Source organism: Mytilus trossulus, chromosome 2, assembly GCF_036588685.1.
Source record: "Mytilus trossulus isolate FHL-02 chromosome 2, PNRI_Mtr1.1.1.hap1, whole genome shotgun sequence".
In the NCBI taxonomy this organism is placed as follows: Eukaryota; Metazoa; Mollusca; class Bivalvia; order Mytilida; family Mytilidae; genus Mytilus; species Mytilus trossulus.
In genome coordinates, this window is record NC_086374.1 from 27,758,233 (window position 1) to 27,778,606 (window position 20,374).

Consider the following 20,374-nt stretch of genomic DNA (forward strand, 5'->3'; position numbering starts at 1 on the left):
AACGTAATGAATCGAAAATCATTGTCATATTCATGACTTGTTACACGCATTTCTCGGAAAATGATGGTTCTACTTAGCTTAACCTCACACTTTTTTTTACAGTTATTTATATTTCCGTTTTAATAACAAAATTTGGGTATTCAACCAACAAGTAAACCAACGACCTCATCCGTCACAACTGGGCCGATTCCGTACCGTTATAGAAGGAGAATATCGGATCCTGCCGATGATTGTTGAGTGCCAACGACCTAACATATATACTGATAAATCAATAAACGAAAAGGTTATATAACAAAAAGCAGTCAACGACTTCCCGAATTATTGGCTCCTGACTTATAGAATGTAAAACAATAAAATTGTCTAATGTTTGCACCTGTCCTAAGTCAGGAATCTTATGTACAGTAGCTTGTTTATGAAGTTCATACGTGTTTCTCGTTTTTATATAAATTAGATTGGTTTTCCCGTTTAAATGGTTTTACACTAGTAATTTTTGGGGCCCTTTATAGCTTGCTGTTCGGTGTGAGCCAAGGCTCCGTGTTGAAGACCGTACCTTGACCTATAATGGTTTACTTTAAAAAAAAAAATGTTACTTAGATGGGGAGTTGTCTCATTGACACTCATACTACATCTTCCTCTATTTATTTCATTTCTAACTGTAAATATTTTGGTATCGTAGATACTTATAATCAGATGATCAACTAACAGTAATCAACAATCTTATCACAATCTGCATTTAAATTTTCAAACCTGATTATTTATTCTGATTCTGAAAAAGGTGCCCTATGCCAGCTAATCATCCCTACCACTCCACATCGTTGGTAGATGTCAAATAACTGTCGTCAATGTTCAAAGCTTGACGTTTAATGTTACATTCTATTCAGAACGGAAGAAACCGAAGTTTTATTTATATAATTTTTATTATCAATAATTAAAATTACAAATATTGAATAAAAATGAGAATGGAAATATTTTTCAAGGTCCGCTGCTGCTATCTAATACATTGATCTTTGAATCTCGCATTTGTTCTGTTCTCTGGGATTAAGAACATATGCTACTAAACTTGAAGAATAGAGAGACAAGATTCTTCACCACCAAATACATACATGTGAAAGTGTCTTGGTGATAATGATATTGTGTCATTCACCTCCAATCGTTCAATAATTGACGTCGAAGTGGTTTGGTAATAGCCCGACATAGATGAGAACGCATCCGCTATTGTGTAGTTGTTCTTTAGGATATCGAAAGAATATCTGGTGGTGTTGGTTTGAACGAATACAGTGATCAGATACAAACCAGCTTTTTCTGCGGTAAATATTCCACTCTTTTCCAGTGATTTTGTGTTGTTAATACCATGTGCAGTTCTAATTTTTTTGAACGGTATTGCTTGTCCATGAGACACATTTGCGTTTATTGAACATGCAGTAACAACGGCTGAAATAAAAAGAAAATAATGACTTATTGACATGGTTTTAAATTTAAAATATATGGTATGTGTGAAAAAGATGATGTGGAGGTATAACGTCAATGACGGATGAAAAGCGGACGACACATTTAACCAGAAAAGACATCCAAGTTCAACATAGAGTCCTAAAACTTTGCCATATTACGAGATTTTAACTGTCTCGGACGAAGATAAACTATAGTAACAATTATCAGAGAATATTAACTCCATATTTTGTTGTTTTGACCAAAGATCAGTAAGCATTCACTGGCTTAGGAATACGTTCATTCATAAACCGCCTTGCATATTCACTAAATATACTTTTTTTCATTTTTCAAAACTTTAGTATAGAGCTGCGTCAGATAGAAATCTACCTTATGCACGTGCATATATAAGACTTTGATTGATTTTGGAACATTCAAATACGAAATAAAATTTAAATATTACACGGTTTTGTAGGGTTTTTATATCAGCTAAGACAGTTACAGGCTTTGCATAAAAAACAAATCAGCCGGAAATTAGATGACATATGTATTGATATTTATTTGCATGTCGTCGAATTCTACTCGACACTGTTCATATGTGGAACAATCGGCTATTTTAAATCATATACCTCATATGACAAGTAAATGACATTACATGTGACATTTCTGTTATATTAAAAGTGACAATTCATCAATAAAATGTACATGCTTTTTAATGAAAAGAAGAATTTCTATATTTTTTTGGTAATGTCAGGGACAAAATAATGTTTTTTTTCTTCAATATTTCTACATTTACATAATTTCGATACCTTTTTGTGCTGCTTGTTCCAATTTACGTGTTATGTTACTTTGGTTCGACTGTAAACTGAGTATTCTTTTATCAACATCGCTGTCTGTTTCCTTTACTAAAAAGAAATGGCATACGAACATTGGTAATTGTGCTCAGTTTCAATTTTACTAAAGGCGAATATTTCAGTGCAGTACCCCTATATATATAGCGTATGTTTGTTTTGTTCACGCATCATTGTCAAAATAAGGGAATTTGAAAACGACTGTCGTAAAAGTGAGAGGTTTAGGGCTATACAACCAGGTTTAATCCACCATTACCTACGTAAGAAAATGAATGTACCAAGTCAGGAAGATGACAGTTGTTATCCATTCGTATGATGTGCTTGGTTTTTTTTATATTGCCATTTGATTATTGACTCGGTTTTGAATTTTCCTCGGATATCAGTAATTTTGCTTTTTTACTTTTTAGAACAAGAAGTATTACATTTATAAAATCAAACTTGAAATATCTGTTCTTTTAAACAATTGCATTTTCCCTGCACTGCAAAAGCTTTATGAAATCAGTTTAGATTTTGGACCCAAATTGGACCTCTTATAAACCAAATTTAACATCATATAAATCTTATTGCTCATTAAATAATACAAAGTTACTGTATCATCAATACACCGGTAATATGCATACATTGTATTTAAGCACAATTATGAACAAAATTGTATATGTTTCTATCGTGGGTACCACCTTTTGTAAATCGTGAAATTCTTAACTATTTGATTTAGCGGTTTTGACGAATTATTTTTACAAGCATGTATGCCACAAAGGTCAAGAATGCGTGATTATTATTCACCCATGAAACTTGTGTCACAGATGATCTCGAATGTGACCCTTATATTGTAGCAAGCAGTTTTGTCCACCACAGTTACTGAATATGATATATCATCAGCCATTTGCTTGATCATTATAAAAGGGTGTCACTATAGGACACAGTACACTATAATGTACTTGAACTGTCTATCATTTTAACGCACCTGCCTGATATCACGTCTTCCCTTTTTTTTTTTTTATCTATGACTAATAATTTTACTGTTCTCTTTTCGGTATTTTTTCATTAATCAATGTCATTTTGAAAACCTATATCTAATAAATTTTACCTTTCTCTGATATATTGTGGACTTCTTCCAGTAATGCGTTGTAAGCAGCAACATTCTGAGCTTTTTCTATAGTCTTTATTTTGTATTCTATATGTTGATCCATTTTATTGACTGAAAGGACATTATTGAAATGTGTACCTTTATATGAACTATATCACTGGTCTTTATTCATTTTTGATACTAACGTTACTATTTTTGTTGTCGACGTAGGAAATAAGAATAAATAATAAAAAAATAACTTGAAACATTGAAATCTTTTCATCAGTTATACCAACAGTGATCGTTAAAGAAGAACCGCACATATATTTAATAATGCATTACTATTTGAAAAAGTAAGACAATCCGTAGAAGAATTTAAGCATTTACGTATATATTTAAATTTATTCTTTTTAATGCCCGATGTTCGTTTATTGCGTGGACATTGTTCAGACAGTTTAAAGTTCATAATGTATAGATGTGAAGTTTGAATGAATATGTAATATTGAATTTGAAATGAAAAAAAAAAATAATAGTCAAAATCTTGTTTTAGTTCGGATTTTTATACAAAAAAAGATATAGCAATATGCCTTGCATGTTAAACATTATGTATACCTTGTTCAAAACATTGGCTGATATTTTGTTCTAGATTAGAATATGTTAAATTCTGTTGCTCTGTGAGACGTAACGTTGTGTTTTTCAGTTTTCTGTCTGAAATAAGAAGGTGGTATGTCAAAGAAATTTTTAAACCAGCAATAGATAGAAATCAGTTTTAAAACTGCCATAATCTTCTTAACCCCAAGCATTGGTCAAATAGAAACACTTCAATCAATTCCAATCGTATATAATATCACAGAGCCGACATGTATGTTTTCCTCACAAAAAACTTGAACTAACATAGTTGTCAAGAGATTAATTAAAAACTTTGAAAATTTATTACAAAATAATAATTTCAAGGACAACTACAACAAACTTGGTTGTCTTGTTTTTTTATATTTTATTTTAGGTAATATAATAATAGAACTTGACCTGCTAATAATTGTCAATTTTGCTCAAACAAATTGCTTTTGGGTTGATAAACATTTCAAAAACTGCTGAGTATCAATATACTCAATTTGAGCAACAATGGTTATGTGTGTGACTTTGTTTCAAATCCCTGGATACATTTTATTTTTAAATATATTCCGTAAGGAATATTTAGGTAAAGTTTGGTATATGTATCTCAGTAGTTTCAAAAATGCAATAGCTAATATTTCCTATTTGGTCGCATGAGGTAAAATACTTAGGTAAAGTTTGGTATATGTATCTCAGTAGTTTCAAAAATGCAAAAGCTAAAATTTCCTTTTCGGTCACATGAGGCAATACTAGACAATACGATTAGAAAAAGTCTTTATAAGACTTAAGAATAAACGGGTACAATTGTTTTTTTTTTCTCTGTTTATAAAAGAATTTTTTATCAGTGACTATACTATTTTTTCATGACTGATTACATAACTCTCTGAAGGTAAAGGTGTATAGCAAACATTTGTGTCTGTGCATTTAAATGATCTTAAATAATAATTTTTGAAATAATCTTGTGCTTTTACCTGTTTTCTGAATCATGTCCAAAAGTGCCAGAAAATCTTGACTCCTTGCGTTTATTTCGTTCTTCATAGAAGCAAGCATGTAATTATTGTCCTGTATTACTTTCTCCAAATGTTTGGTGTCATTTGATAGTTTTGGTACACTGTTCAGCCATTTCTGTAAGACCACTATATCTTTTTCCATTTGACTTCGTTTAGCATCTATTACTGCTTTGTTTTGTTCTGCCGCAATCATATACTTGTTCAATGAGGTGGTATTATTACTTAGATTAACAAGTTCACTTTTAAGCTTCCATATTTCGCTGAGAAGAATTCCAGCATCATGTTTTTGTTTTGTTGATTCGTTTTTTAATATTTCGACGTGTTCATACAACTCAGTTTGAAATGATTCAAAACTCATATTTAAACTATGAATGTTAGTGTTAAGGCCACACCAATTTAATTTCTTGTTCTACGGATTTTTGGACTCCAAAATATGGGGCGAGCGAGCGATTTGAAAATTTTAATAAAAAAATATTTAATTTGCAAATTTTTGAGGCGAAGCCTGAAAAGTAAAGGCGAGCGATTATAATTTTTTTTTGTAAACATCAAAAAGTAAATTTTGACAATTTAAAACTTGATTTATCACTTGTGCGTTGACATTTCTTTAATTTCTGATGTATTTTTTGCCCTGTTCACCAAGAAATAGTTAAATCTGGTCTATGTGTGTGTGACTGACAATGAGACAATTCTCCGTTCAAGTCATAATCAGTTTTGGGGCAAGCCCTTATTGTTATAAATATCCCTTAAATCCCTTTTACATGTTTTGTGAGGGATCAATATAAGTTATAATATATTTGTTTGTATAAAAGAGCTCATATTTTCTCAGAGAACTATATATCTATCTTGTATTAAATGGTCAAAACATGTCCAATAATTTTGTAATATTCCTGGACTTTAACCATGTTAACACATTTACTTTAACAGTTTAATATTATTCAAAATAAGTGGACCCCTCTTTTAGAAAAAGTTGTTTAAAATAGGATGCAACTCTTCTCTTTTTGAGTACAAAATTTTAAGTTTTCAAAGGTTTTGTATAGAAGAACTATACAAATCCTTGGATTTCTATTTTCTTTTCTACATCAATAAAATTACCCCTTATCTGAGGGAGGGTTGTTCTGAACCTGATTATGACAAACACAGGTCAAAGTACGGTCTTTTACACACGGCTTTGATACAGACAAAACAGCAACCTATAAAGGACCCCAAAATTATTAGCGTACACCATTCGAACAGGAAAACCAACGGTCTAATTTATATATCATATATCCAAACAGGAAAACACCAAATTATGAACAACATCAACAAACGATAACTGCTGAACGACAGGCCCCTGAATCATTCAGGACAGGTGCATAAACATGCAGTGGCTGTAGATAGTTTTGTTTCGCCAGCATACAATATAATTGCAGTTGAAGGCAAATCCTTCAGAAGTTCTTGAACTTCTTCGTACTTTATTCTTACAGCGAACATGTTTTGATAGGGAATATAAGTAAGGGGAAAGAAACCAATTGTTTGTACTTTGCAGGTATTTCCACTCTGTTATAAATTTATTTCGGAGCACTCCCTCTTTGGATAAATAGGTTTCATGCTGAAAAAAATATTCTCACAGATATTTACACCTTGTGATGGGGTGATTTTATGTTTAAAGTCGTTATATACAGGTTAGACTGTGATTGTAAAACAAATGTTGATATCTTTTATAATATTTACAAAAACAACGGTGCGGGAAATGGACATGATGACATTTCCGGATGCGGAAAGCGGGAAAATAAAAAAAATAAAAAAATTCTGTTTTGAAAAAAATAGGTGCGGGCGGGTCCGTCGAACAAGGAATCAAATTGGTGTGGCCTAAGAACATTAAACTTGTTTTCAACTAATCTATTGTTCTCTGCAATTTCTTCACTGTAGTTCTTGTACTTCTGTTTCAGGTCACTAAGATCTTTATGTAAGATTATATGACTCTCGTTTAAAGCTATGGAATTGTTTGCTAATTTATTAATTTTTTCTTGAATCAAATATAGGCTAGAGTTATTCAACACATCGAATTGTTGTCTTAGAACATCTAGCTCAGTTGTCATCAGTTCTTGTTTGCTATAAATATTCACAGTTGTCTTATTTTCTGCCGATATTAAATCAAAGGAAGCGTTTACGTCTTTTCTCAGCTCGTCAACTTCATTCTTAAATGCAAGACTGTATACCAAATATTCCTTATTTTGATTTTCTATGTCTTTTTTAACATCTGCTAATTCTGCCTTAGCCGCTTTGCAAGTCTCTGTCATATTAGTAAATTGATCTTTTAATATCATTGTTTCGTTATCAAATTTGTTACTAAGTTTTTTCAAATCTGATTCAAATGAACGGTATGTATTGTTCAAAATTTGTTCGAAAGCTAGCATTTTTTGTGAGAATAATTTTTCGAACTCTTCATGTATGAATTTCGTAAGATTTTCGAAATGCGTGTTGTTCTCAATTGTTGATACATACGTTGAATCTATTTTCTCAGTCGTGATCGATGTCGTCGGAAGATAAATCGGTTTGTTAAATGGTGTTACAGACACATTTGTTTGACCACCTACTGTCAGTCCATTTCTTGTTGAAGTCGAATCATCAACCAAAAACCCATTACACGCAACCAGTGTTGCAAAAACTGTCACAGTTATACTTCCAAACATGATTTTCTACCGGATACCTTTATATTGAGTACTGCTTTCTTTTCAACATGTATATATATGTGTATCAGAGATCCCGGAAGACCAATGAAGAGCTTCATATACTTCCTTTTAGATATGAGAAGGGTGTGAATCGGTTCTTATCTACTCAATGCACAGAGGATGACATGACAATCTTAATCCATAAATAGTTTGTGTTATCCAACAATCAACAATAGTTATTAGAAAGGCTGTATAAATGTTACAGAAAATGACTGTACTCTTACATGTCTGTATATTTAAAAAGCTTAATGAACAATTCTTTCGTATTGTGACATGTAAATCTTATAGAATTAAGAGAATCAGGTAAACAATGTATTCCTTTCAATTGGGGTCATTTATCAGTTTTTGTTGCATCCGTATCAGTTTTAACAGGTCCATGTTTAACAATGTTTAATTGTATATTATATGTTCGGTTTTTTTGTTTGCGTCATTTGTGTCTCGTGCTTGTATAGAGTTGCTCACTGGTAGATCCAACAATGTATCATTATTGAAAAAAAACCCAGTGTTTTATTGACCCATAATCTGGGTCCGTATTTTGTGATAATGACCGTAAAGATTTGATTGCGCTCTGATGTTTGCTGTAGTGGAACTAAATAATGTTCAAAGTATGATGGTTACATTACATCATTTTCATCCTTTATCTTGAGAAATCCCTGTATGAAGTTTGGCTGATGTAAAAAAAGAAACAATTTTTCAAGAAAAGAATCATCATTGTTGCAAAGCGACTTCATTTAATCCTTTTGGTATTAGTTTGTTTCCAACGTAAACCGTAGGAGGGGGATTGGATTATTTTTAAAGGGTAACATTTGTCCTTAATTTAATGAAACATGTCTACAACTGTTACAGAAACTTTATTCCTCTGTCTGAAGCTCAAGATTCGGACTGTCTTTTAAAATATATCTATATCTCAAAACGATATATGTACATAGAAAATCGAATGAGGCCAATTTGTGATTATTATGACTCATAGTGTGGAAAAGCTCATCCCATTAAGAAATTGTTAAGTCATTTTTTTCTATGAAAAAGCTAGATAAGAAACAATTTATATTAAATGGTAGAGCATACCAATATGAATGTACACATACCATGGAGATGTTGTATGAAGTAATTCCGTCAAGTTTGGTTTATTCCAACGTAAAATTGTAAGATTTGATTGCCAATTTTAAATACAGTTATAAAAAGAACCATAACTTGCTATATATCATTATATAAAGCAGAAAATCAATCTGACCAAAACACAAGACGTAAGAGAAGATCTCTTATGGGGGATGAACAGACGGACGGACAGGTGATCAATTAAAAAAATATGTGTGGGGTCAAGAAAATAAAGGGATTGCTGATGAGATAATCTTACTTCAGCCTACTACTATAAAGTAGTCGTGTTGTCAAGATATTCATCCGTATTTAAATGCAGACGACAGTATTATGAACTAATTTTAATGTAATTGTTTTCATAATATCAAACTCTATTTTGTCACTATAGTGTCATTCCATACTCTGTCGACCATCCTTCGTGAGTATACCATTTCTGTGTCATTGCTAGCCATGTGTTTTACAACTTTGACCGTTATCTGGAGTATTACTCTCTGACCCAGTGCATCTCCAGTCAGTGCCACTAGTTTTAGAACATGTAGATGGCACGTTGCATTTTAGTACTAGAACCAGATAAGATATTACTGGTTTGATCATGCAGCATGTACATATAGAAAAATAAGCATTTTACATATATATAATAATAAACTCATCATAGAAACCCGGACGTAATTTTGGATATACACCAGAGGCGAGTTTCGTCTACAAAAGACTTATCAGTGACGCTCGAATCCACTAAATGTTAAAAAGGCCAAATGAAGAACGAAGTTAATGAGCATTGAGGACCAATATTCATAAAAGTTTTGCCAAATACAGCTAAGGTAATCTATGTCTGAGGTAGAAAAGTCTTAGTTATTCAAAAATAATTTAGTGCATTTACCTTGATTTACAACATTGGCCACAGAAACACAACCCAGATTGCTTGTTTCTAAAAATTCATTATAACTTTTGGAGGGACAATACCTATTTAGAAACACTTATACCGTATAAGAAGATATGATTACCTAATACCCGAATTCTTGAAATGAGTACTCTCACTTTATTTATCATCATTATCATGCAAATGCAGTTAGCCAGTGACCTCATTTCAAAATGTGCTTATATGTTGATCAAAGTCTAGCCAATGAACTCATATATATATATATATATATATGAGTACTGAAAATCTATAAATGTTACTTTCCCAATTTTTCTCATATTTCTGTTCTTGGCGACAGAGGTTTTTTGTTACGTGTTTCCAATAGAATCGATAGCAACGTCGAAGTGAATATTTTAGCAAGTAAAACTGTTATACGAACTTCAGTTCGAAAGCAAGTTATATGGCCAAACGCTTTTGAATTTATTTAGGTTGTAAAGATCCCTGTATCAACTGTATATGGAATGGCGATTAAGTAAAGACCCTAATATTCGACAGAACTTGTAACGTTAGTACGAGCGCGAAAGAGTGTTTTGAATGGTGACTAGGTGATTTGTCAAAGGTTTGTTAATAATAATAATATATGTAACACTTACATGTTTTACTCATCGCTGAAATGGTAAAAAATTATGCTGACAATTTGCACAAGAAGTTGAAAATATGCATGTTCTTACAACTTTTAAAAGCACTTTTTTGCAGTCTTCAAGAAGATCGGACGAGATCGAAAATATTTAAAACCTGAATGGATTCAACGTACACTCAAATGTAAGATGTCGATCAGAACACTCACAAATTTGAGAAAGAATATTATTTCATAACCAATGAAAATTAGTTCATCACTTTAAAATACGGAGGTTTTACATTTTTTTTAAATGGGGCAATCTTAGATATATCAGCGATGGAAAACATTTTTCATTTAAAATTGGCAGCAAAATCAGCAGCTGAAGGGAACAATTTAAAATCATTTGACTAGATTCAATGAAAACCTTTGAAATGTGTTTTTTTCCAAATTTTTATTGGAGGCAACTGCATTTAATTATAGCAACATTAAAATCACAAGAAAAAAAACATAAACTCCTGACTTCATGTATAAGTATGTTAAGTGGGTTTCAGATTTTTAAGTTAGGTATATAACAAACGTATAGTGAACTGTTATTGCCAATTCGAGTTTTCGAGTTTTCGCCTTACCTAATTAAGGTGAAAACGCAAAGCCAAAAACGTAAAACGCGGATTCGAAATAGCAAAAAAGACGAAAAAGCTAAGTCGATAATGCGAAATAATTTCACTTCTCGTTTTCGCGTTTTCAACTTTAATGAAAAATTCGTATATCAAGTGTATCTTTTTAACTAGAATTTTACACGTAGTTGCATACATAATTCCGTTGATATGAACAAACATATTTTTTTCAAAATAAAATATTCTATAAAATGTCAAACTAATTAAAAAAAAATGCAGACTATAAGGTATTTGAAATAGTTTACTTACAAACCCATAGTTCAGGTTGTGATGTCAGCTTGTCGGGTGTACAGATCTCACAAAGTTTTGGCGGAGTCGTCATTGTAACTTATAAAGAAATAAATATTTAAATAATTTTTTTTTAGTTTATATGCAAATCAATTATTCCATGTAAATTATTAACAAGGAATATGTAGGATTAACATTTACTTCTTATAGTAGTTTAGCGTATCGACAAACTAAGAGATTTTTACTGGTGTCAAAATAGAAAATTATCATTGGGGTTTCATAGAATGCGGATCAACCAAAGCAAATGGTTTGCATAATTAATTAATTATGATAGTTTGTTTTTTAGAAAAGATCTCTATAAACAGTAGGTAATATAGAAAATGAGACAACGTTTGTTTTAGTCTATGTTGTACAAAAATTAATTCATCTTACAAAGTTTTGTCTGTATCACTACTATTGCATCGTCGCATACATCAATGATCTTTATACATCTATATGTGTCATTATTGGCCCCTCGTCTGAAACGAGAAATAAACGTCACATTATTAAAAGATAGAAAAAGCATACATTTTTAGTCTAAAAATCTCCAAAATGCTGAACTACGGGAAATTTGAAAACGGAAAGTCCCTTGTCATGACTTTTGTTATATTAAGCAGTGGTTTTGCTAATCTACAAACCATAAACCTACACGAGGTAAATGTATATCTTCGTACCGACCAGACGTGACTGCGATTTACACATCCCGCACAGCCAGGCGGTCGATCTGCTTTATAAAGGGTATTACTGCCGGACAGAATAATTATAGGGATTGCAATATTTCCACACCTCAGTAAACCCTGAGGTTTATAATTTTTGAAAGTGTCCCAAAATAAGTATAGGATTAGGGAAGAAGGATAAGGGGGAATCCCATACGATACAAAATTGACATGAAGTACTTAAAAATAACCGTAACCCAAAAGCGGATGCTTTCGTGGTAATAAGAAATCTAATTAGTTCATTGTGATAGGGGGATTTAGTTCAGAATATAGATTTAAATAAAAATAATGAAAACAACACTTTATGAATTTCATTCGTCTGAAGCACTTTTCTGGGTTTACCAGTATCTGGAAAGCTCAAGACCGAATATTTGAAAGGAAATTTTGTAAGAGAAAAAAAACACGAAACAGTTATAGAGCTAAAGTTAATGACCAAATGAACAGGAAATAAAAAACAAAACCCATTTGAGTTCAACCTTGTCAGAGGGACTGATATAACCTTATATACATGTAAAACAACAAATTTTGTAGATTAGCAAAACCACTGCTTAATATAACAAAAGTCATGACAAGTTGCGATGAGGGAAAAACTTGCACGCCTCTTTGTAGCCTTACGAAATCGTGTTCTGAATTGACTATTAAAGGGATACAATGTTCATGTTAAGGGATCGAATTAACAGTTCAACAAAACAGAACAATCGTTTCTAATTTCCCTCAAGTACATTATTTTACCTGTTTACAATGAAAGATCCAGATCTCTCAAAGCAAATTATCTTATTATTTTGCTGTGTTGATAATTCCAGTGTATACGGGTTTGGAGTAATAACCGTGTCGTTTGCAGCTTCATTATAAAAGAGGTTATCTTGTAGTTTGCAGGGATAAGAACAAAACCCACTGCCTAAAAACGAAAACGAAAAAGTTGAAATTACAAAACATGCATTATCTTATGTTAAATACTTATCATTTCTGTTCTATAGGAAAGTAACAAATTGTATGTAAAAGAATCTTGAATGTGACCTTTCAAATGAGCATTATCACCGGGTTTGTACTTAAACAGGCAAATTTTGCTCACGTGAATTTCACATCAGATTCACGTGAAATTCACGTGAAATTTGTCACGTGAGTTTCATGTATAAGCTCGTTTGAGGTGAATCTCACGTGAAAAATTTAACGTGAAATTCACGTGAATTTCACGTGATATTTACGTGAACAAAGTTTGCCTGTGTACATAAGTAACACGTCAGTTATGTGCCAGATATGGAGCACTGTCTTCCTACCCTTCCAGCGTACCTAATACTTTTTGGCTGAGTTGTTGTTCCGTCATTAGTTTTCTATTTTGTATTCTGCTGTTTGTCGTAAACTTGCTAATATATTCAGTTTATGAGAAAATATTTTAAAACGTTTTATGTAAAATACCTAAGTTTATGGATTATGGCATTTGAATTAATTTTCAACATTTTTTTCGTTAATTTTTTCAAAGATAATATGCATTCAAGTTAAAAGAAATGATAATCAAACAGTGGAAAATGTATTCTTTCAAAAAACATACATATTTGCGTAAAGCATCTCACACTGAAATAAAACCGGTTTTATAAAGGAATCATATCAACATGACATCAACACATATTTCGTAAACATGAAAATAAGATTAAAAACCTGCTGATGCTGGTGGATCTAACAGCAATCCGTGACAAGAAACAAACAATATTGGTAACAATAGACTCATTCTTCTCGTGGAAAGTAAGTGCAAATGTCTCAATATTGACACGTATTATGTAATAGATTACTACCTGTGCAGACAGTTCCTTGCAAAGTTCAGGGATTGTCTGTCTCGTAACTAAAAGATAATGTGGGGGCATTAGGTTCTGAAGTAAACTTTGAAGGATTCGTCAATGTTAAATTATGAAATCAACAATTCCTAACAGAGTCTACCTTAACTATACCATATTCAACAGTTACAAAATTTAAGTTAATCTTTATTGTAGAAAACCACAACTTTAGACTAATTGTTCGAGTGCATACTAACATTGTGGCGTACCTGCATTGTTCTATCATAAGGTTCTTTGCCCGACTAATATCCAATACTCATCTAACCAGTCAAATTAGTGCTTTGTATGAAACTGATTTGAACTTATTGGTCAGTATACCATTCAGTAAAGTTAGTAGTTAGACTAATGCTCTGATTGTTCCCGCGACAATCCATTCAGTATGATTAATTGCACTGGTCACCACCCAGAATTATCATCTAATACAATCAAGTGCCAATACTTTGGCTTTGGTTTCCCGCAGTGAGATATATCCAGTATTTTCACTGATTGGCCTCCTCCAACCCCTATTATTCATCCCATCCAATATAGTCAATGCCTCTGCCTAAATAATTCATCCCAACCAAAATAGTCAATATCCAGCCCCCAATTATTATTCATCTCATCCAATATACTAGTTCTCAATTCCCCTGTCTCAATTATTCATCCCATCCAATATACTAGTTATCAATGCGAATCCTTTTTGTCAGTTATTGTAGGTGATATCTATAAGCCTTACAAAAATTCGAGGAAAATTAAAAAAAACGAATGGACAACAACTGTCATGTTCCTGACTAGGTTAGTAAAATAACAAAATATTAAAACTCGAGGAAAATTCAAAATGGAAAGTCCCGAATCAAATGGCAAAATCAAAGGATAAAACACATCAAACGAATGGACAACAACTGTCATATTCCTGACTAAATACAGGCATTCTCAAATATAGAAAATGGGAATTGAACCTGGTTTTATAGCGCTAAACCTCAAATGTTTTAGACTATGCAGACCACAACACCACACAAAAACAGCCATTGTGACAATAAAGAGGAAGAAGACTTAGTGTGGTACTGCACTGAATAGATGGCCATATAGGAGCTGGGAAGGGATAAATTGTTTGACACTTATTATGCTGGATAGATCGCAATGAATGTTCCTATAATTATTCATACAGCAAAATTAGTGTCAATCATTTATCACTGTTTTTGAGAAATGGGAATGTTATATTAGTGGCAATTTGTCACGACTCGGGGCGATGTTTAGATTGGGTCACATTGTAATATTAATGACACTTAATTACTTGTACAATAATTCGCTTTTAGCAGCAAGTTTGGTTCAAATTCGTCAAAATAGGATAAGAACATCGTTGATGAATTATTCATTTTGTCAGTAAACAATTCTACCTCATTGAACTTGTATTCATGTGACCTGAGACTACTATACGTAATCTCAGATGTGACCTTTAATTTTACCACTGTATTCTGCATTTCGTGAATCATTTTGATTGGTAGTTATCAAAGGTACCAGGATTATAATTTAGTACGCCAGACGCACGTTTCGTCTACATAAGACTCATCAGTGATGCTCATATCAAAATATTTATAAAGCCAAACAAGTACAAAAATAGAGAGCTTTGAGGATTCAAAATTCCCCCAAATTGTGTCAAATATGGCTACGGTAATCTATGCCTGGGATAAGAAAATTGTTAGTTTTTCAATAAATTTAAAGTTTAGAAAACCGGAAATTTATAAAAATTACCACATTATTGATATTCATGTCAACACCAAAGTATTGACTACTGGGCTGGTGATACCCTCGGGGACGAATCGTCCATCAGCAGTTGCATCGATCCAGTGGTGTAAATAGTTATCAAAGGTACCAGGATTATAATTTAGTACGCCAGACGCGCGTTTCGTAGATACATATAAGACTCATCAGTCACGCTCATATCCAAAAAATATTTATAAAGCCAAACAAAAGGGATGAACTTTCAAGTAAATTCCTGACCTTAAAAATTTACAATTGTTTTCAATATGGGCCAAATAATGGCTCAGATCATGATACATTTTCTTTCAACTAGTTATTAAACTAGTTAAGTCTGCTGTTTACTTGTTACAGCAAACTTTACTTATTCAAGATTTTTTGTTTAGATATGTGTAAACTTTATTATGATATACCGATTTGGTATTAGTCCGGATTATAATCAATGACATCCTAATTTAGTCTGAAATATGTCAAACACTGAAGACCATAGTTCGATGAGCTACTTAGAGAATTAAAAATAATATGAACTGACAAATTTCATCATGTGCAAACATGGAGACTCCGGAGGATCCTAGGGTAAGTTTAAGTTTAAGTTGGAAAATTTAAAGTGTTTTACGGACATATGACGGTTTGTCTGTTTTGTCATTTGATTCCCTTTTCACCGACTTAACACACCCACATTTATTTATTCGTGAAAGATGATAAATAATTGTGTTACTATGACAAAACTTTATTTTTAATGTTTAACTGCTATCTGTATTGTGGATACTTTCCAGCACATCAGCAATGTGACGTATCTCTAATCCTAATTACACACATTTTATATTTCCATAAGATCTTCTTGTCAGTGTTTCTTCCTTTATAGATAGAATGTTCATTGGTTGAGGGATATTATTGTTAGTGGTACATGTAGTAGTAGGCACATGTGCACGTAAATGACCTTAAAGATAAGAGAACAAAAATAAAACGAACTGTAAATGGTCACCTTTGTAATGTTCTGATATTTAACGTATATTCAAATAGTTTTAGCAGGAAATGCTACTAATTTATAACCTTTTTTTTTTTAAATGGGTAAACTCTAAAAGAGTTTACAACATTTTGAGATAAAGAGTTATGTTTGTCTTCATCTTTATTTCTGGAACAAAATGATTTGACCTCAGACCTAAATACCATAAGGATTCGTCCAAATACGATTGCGTTAAAAAAATGTTGTCAACCCTGAGAAAAAACATCAGAAACATTTTTGAATGATTTTTGTATTAGCAACGATTTAATGATAGCATATTCAACGATATATGATCTGAATAAGGTTGTTAAAAAATGTCCTTTTCTTGGCATTTAAGGGACACCAGCTAAGATTTATATAAAGAATTGACATACGATTCTTTTTGTTTCAAGTATTGATAAAAAGGGAATTATAAAATAATAATTCGTTATAGGCAGTCCATAACTTTGGCCAAAATTTTTCAAAAAGTAAGCTGGTCTTTTTGCTTTGTGATGTTACATTAATATTTCTCATTTTTTATAAATAGATTTGACCTTTGGTTTTCCTGTTTGAATGAGTTCACACTTGTCATGTTTGGGACCCTTTATAGCTTGCTGTTCGGTACGAGTCAAGGCTCCATGTTGAAGACCGTGCTTTGATCTATAAAGATTTACTATTCCAAATGGTGACTTGATTGAAGAGTTGTCTTATTGACACTCATATCACATCTCCTTATATCTATAAACATCGCTGATGTTTATTATTGACTAACAAGTGAATAACGTAACCTCAATGAATCTGTATTCATGTAACCTGAGACTACTATAACACATATAGTAGTCTCAGATGTAACCATCAACTTAACCCGTACTGAGCTAGATATCGTTAACGCATGAGCCAGGCGTTTTCAGCATTTTTTTATAACCTACGTCATTTTGAAATATAAGAATTGTAGAATTGTTTGTGTACGGCTTTTTTAAATGTATAAAGTTCTAGATTGTTATACTTAAATCAGAATAGATTGATGTGATTCTTTTACAGCATAATTATGCTGATGAAGGATATCTGTTATTAACATTTAATGTTTCCTTTTCAAATAGTTATCAAAGGTACCTCGATTAGCATTAAGTACGTCAGATGCGCGTTTCTATATAAGAACCATCAGTGACGCTCAAATCAAAATATTTATAAAGCCAAACAAGTACAAAGTTGAAGAGCATTGAGGATCCAAAAATTCAAAAAGTTTTGCTAAATACGGCTAATGTTATCTATACCTGGTATAAGAAATCCTTAGTTCATAATTGTTTTGCACACTTTTTAGGCGTTTGTATATCATATATATCTAATATCCAAGCTAAAAGGCATGAATTTGACTGATACTATGAATTAAAATGACAAACAGATAGAGCTCTAGACATGATGATAGTTTAAAGGCACTGAAATGATTAACACGATTACTAAAAATTATAATTGAAAAAATAGAATTCTAAAAATTGTCATGATATCTTGATAATATGGGCCAGTTTTAATAGTATATAATGTCTCTGATAATACCAGAGACATATACTTATGTGTCTCTGATAATACTTATAGACAGAGACATATAATACAAAAGAAGACCGTGACATCATCGGTTAGACGTAAGGGTGTTAACAGTTTCCATAATCATGCATCATTCTATAATTTAGATGTATAATTGAAGTATAAGGATTTTTTGAGATACTACCACTCGATACTACTGCCAGAGACATGCATATAATACATTGTATTATATGTCTCTGCTACTGCTTAGCCGTAACTTATAGGTGTATAAACTGTATATCTTTTTAACCTTTAACTTTATACAAATATGAAAGCAGCGGCTAATGATAAGAACTACTAGCCGTCCACATGCTGACAAATCTGTAATGTTTTCGTCCAGACACCACATTTCTAAGAGGGTGGTAAAGGGGGGCCCTGAACACGGAAACACGTGAAATAAAAATCGTAAAAACGTTGCACGGAAAATAAAAATCGGAAAAAACGAAGCACGAGAAATAAAATCGTACATATTAACGGAAAAAATTAAAATAATTTAGTAATGATGCAGCCGTTCTTTGATACCATCTTGTCAATATAAAATGGACATGATGACCCTACAGTCACCTTTTAGCGTACGCTACTTGCAACTGATTTGAAAGAAAAATATTATTCATAAATGTAATTTGATATCAATTAAATATTCTTGGAACCATAACTTAAAACAATCTCCGGACTGACTTTGAATTAGTTCCGGTTTACTTTTTAATCAAATGCGGGACAAACACGAGAAATTAACAGTTCCGACACGAAACACGGAAAATAAATAAAGGAGAACACGAGGCACGCACGTCGAACCAAACACGAGAAAACGAGAAATAAAACTTCAAAACACGAAAACACGTGAACTAAAAAGGCCGAAAACGTTGCACGAAAATAACCCTTTACCACCCCCTTCTAAGGTAACCTGGAATAAGTAAGTAAGGTAAAGTAATATTATTTGTTAACAAAAACGGAATGTTTGCAAATTTTTAAAAAGTTCTCTCATCAAATTAATATTTGCTTTTAGTTTCAGACAACCATCTGACAGACTAAAATGAAATTTGCACATATTGAAAATAGTTCTTATAGACTAGATACAAATGAGTACGGCTTGAGAACTTAATAGACTATATTACCACTGTAGCCTAATACATAAGGATGACACACACAAGTTATTGAAACGTAATCCGGCCTATGGGTTCCTTTATGTTACATGTGTACGGATCTCAATGTCATATTATGAGGTTCTCCCACACTGGGAGGAAAAGTTTTCAGCAAAAGGATTTATACATGTGAAAGATAACTCAGAAAATCAATATTCTCAACATAATTGGGATTACCAAAATTATTATCATCAATATCCATATTATTATGATCATCACAACTCATATTATATAAATAATTATGGAACTGTAAATGAGAGTCATAGTGATTCAGAAAGTAGATGTGATTATGAAAATCAATGGTTTCAAGATACGTCTCCGGACAATACTCAAACTGTTACTCATTCGAATCTTATTGATGTATTAGCGTCAGACAACCAAGTAAGGACAAATTGTGATTCACAAAGTAATCAACCTAGGGACTATTTGGGACAAAATTTATATTTCCAAAGTAATAACATTGCCAAAACTTTACATGGAAATAATTTTTTATGGAAAACAAGCCTCAGTGTCCAACCGACATAATGGAACAATTAAATCATGAAAGTAGAGAGGATGATAAAAAGAAAGAACTTAATATTTTAACTTTTAATTGTAAAAATATACAAACATGCGGTATGTTTTTTGATAAACTTTTTAAATCAACAGATATATTTTTAATTCAAGAACATTGGCTGTTTAATTTTCAACTGAATTTACTTAATGAACTTCATCAAAATATTTGTGGAATTGGAAAAGCGGTCGATGATAAAGATCCAATAAATCCAACCAATTTACCTCGTGGTTATGGGGGAACAGGAATTTTATGGAGAAAAGACCTTGACAATTTTATTAATCCGTTAGATATTGGAAACGATAGAATTTGCTGTGTTGAACTTTTAGGATCTTCAAAGCTACTCCTAGTATCTGTTTATTTACCATGTAAAGGAACACCATCTGACTCATTAGAATTTTATAACTGTATAGACCAACTACATGAAATCGTTCAAAGTTATAGCGACTCTCACTCTATTATAATTGGTGGCGATTTTAACGAAAATATTTTAAGTAAAATAGATACGAGAAGAAACAAATATTTAGTAGACTTTTTGAATGAAAATAGTTTATATACTGAAGAAAATGGTATTACTTTTGTAAATTGTAGTGGTAAAGGAACTTCAACTATTGACTTTTTACTTTTTAAACAAGATTTTAAAGA

At 32.1% G+C, this 20,374-nt stretch overlaps 1 protein-coding gene and 1 long non-coding RNA gene across 2 annotated transcripts; both read right to left on the reverse strand.

Annotated features, from left to right (window-relative positions):
• Positions 1–2,267: 2,267 nt before the first annotated feature.
• LOC134705005 (uncharacterized) lies at positions 2,268–3,991 on the reverse strand. The gene is made up of 3 exons (XR_010105459.1): positions 3,955–3,991; positions 3,364–3,474; positions 2,268–2,330 (listed from the first exon to the last, which is right to left on the reverse strand). It is a non-coding gene; the product is annotated as an uncharacterized LOC134705005 (long non-coding RNA).
• A 5,107-nt stretch (positions 3,992–9,098) lies between these two features.
• LOC134705006 (uncharacterized) lies at positions 9,099–13,683 on the reverse strand. Its single transcript, XM_063563778.1, has 6 exons — positions 13,559–13,683; positions 12,635–12,800; positions 11,580–11,665; positions 11,169–11,246; positions 10,280–10,294; positions 9,099–9,330 (listed from the first exon to the last, which is right to left on the reverse strand). The coding sequence occupies exons 1-6, from the start codon at positions 13,626–13,628 to the stop codon at positions 9,215–9,217; spliced, it is 531 nt and encodes a 176-aa protein (XP_063419848.1). The 5' UTR covers positions 13,629–13,683; the 3' UTR covers positions 9,099–9,214.
• Between the last annotated feature and the right edge of the window lie 6,691 nt (positions 13,684–20,374).

Coding starts and splice junctions, on each gene's coding strand:
- LOC134705006 (XM_063563778.1), bottom strand. CDS start 13,628: ATGAGTCTATTGTTACCAATATTGTTTGTTTCTTGTCACGGATTGCTG. Junction 12,801..13,558: donor AGATCCACCAGCATCAGCAG/GTTTTTAATCTT, acceptor TTTCGTTTTTAG/GCAGTGGGTTTTGTTCTTAT. Junction 11,666..12,634: donor GGATCTTTCATTGTAAACAG/GTAAAATAATGT, acceptor TTCTCGTTTCAG/ACGAGGGGCCAATAATGACA.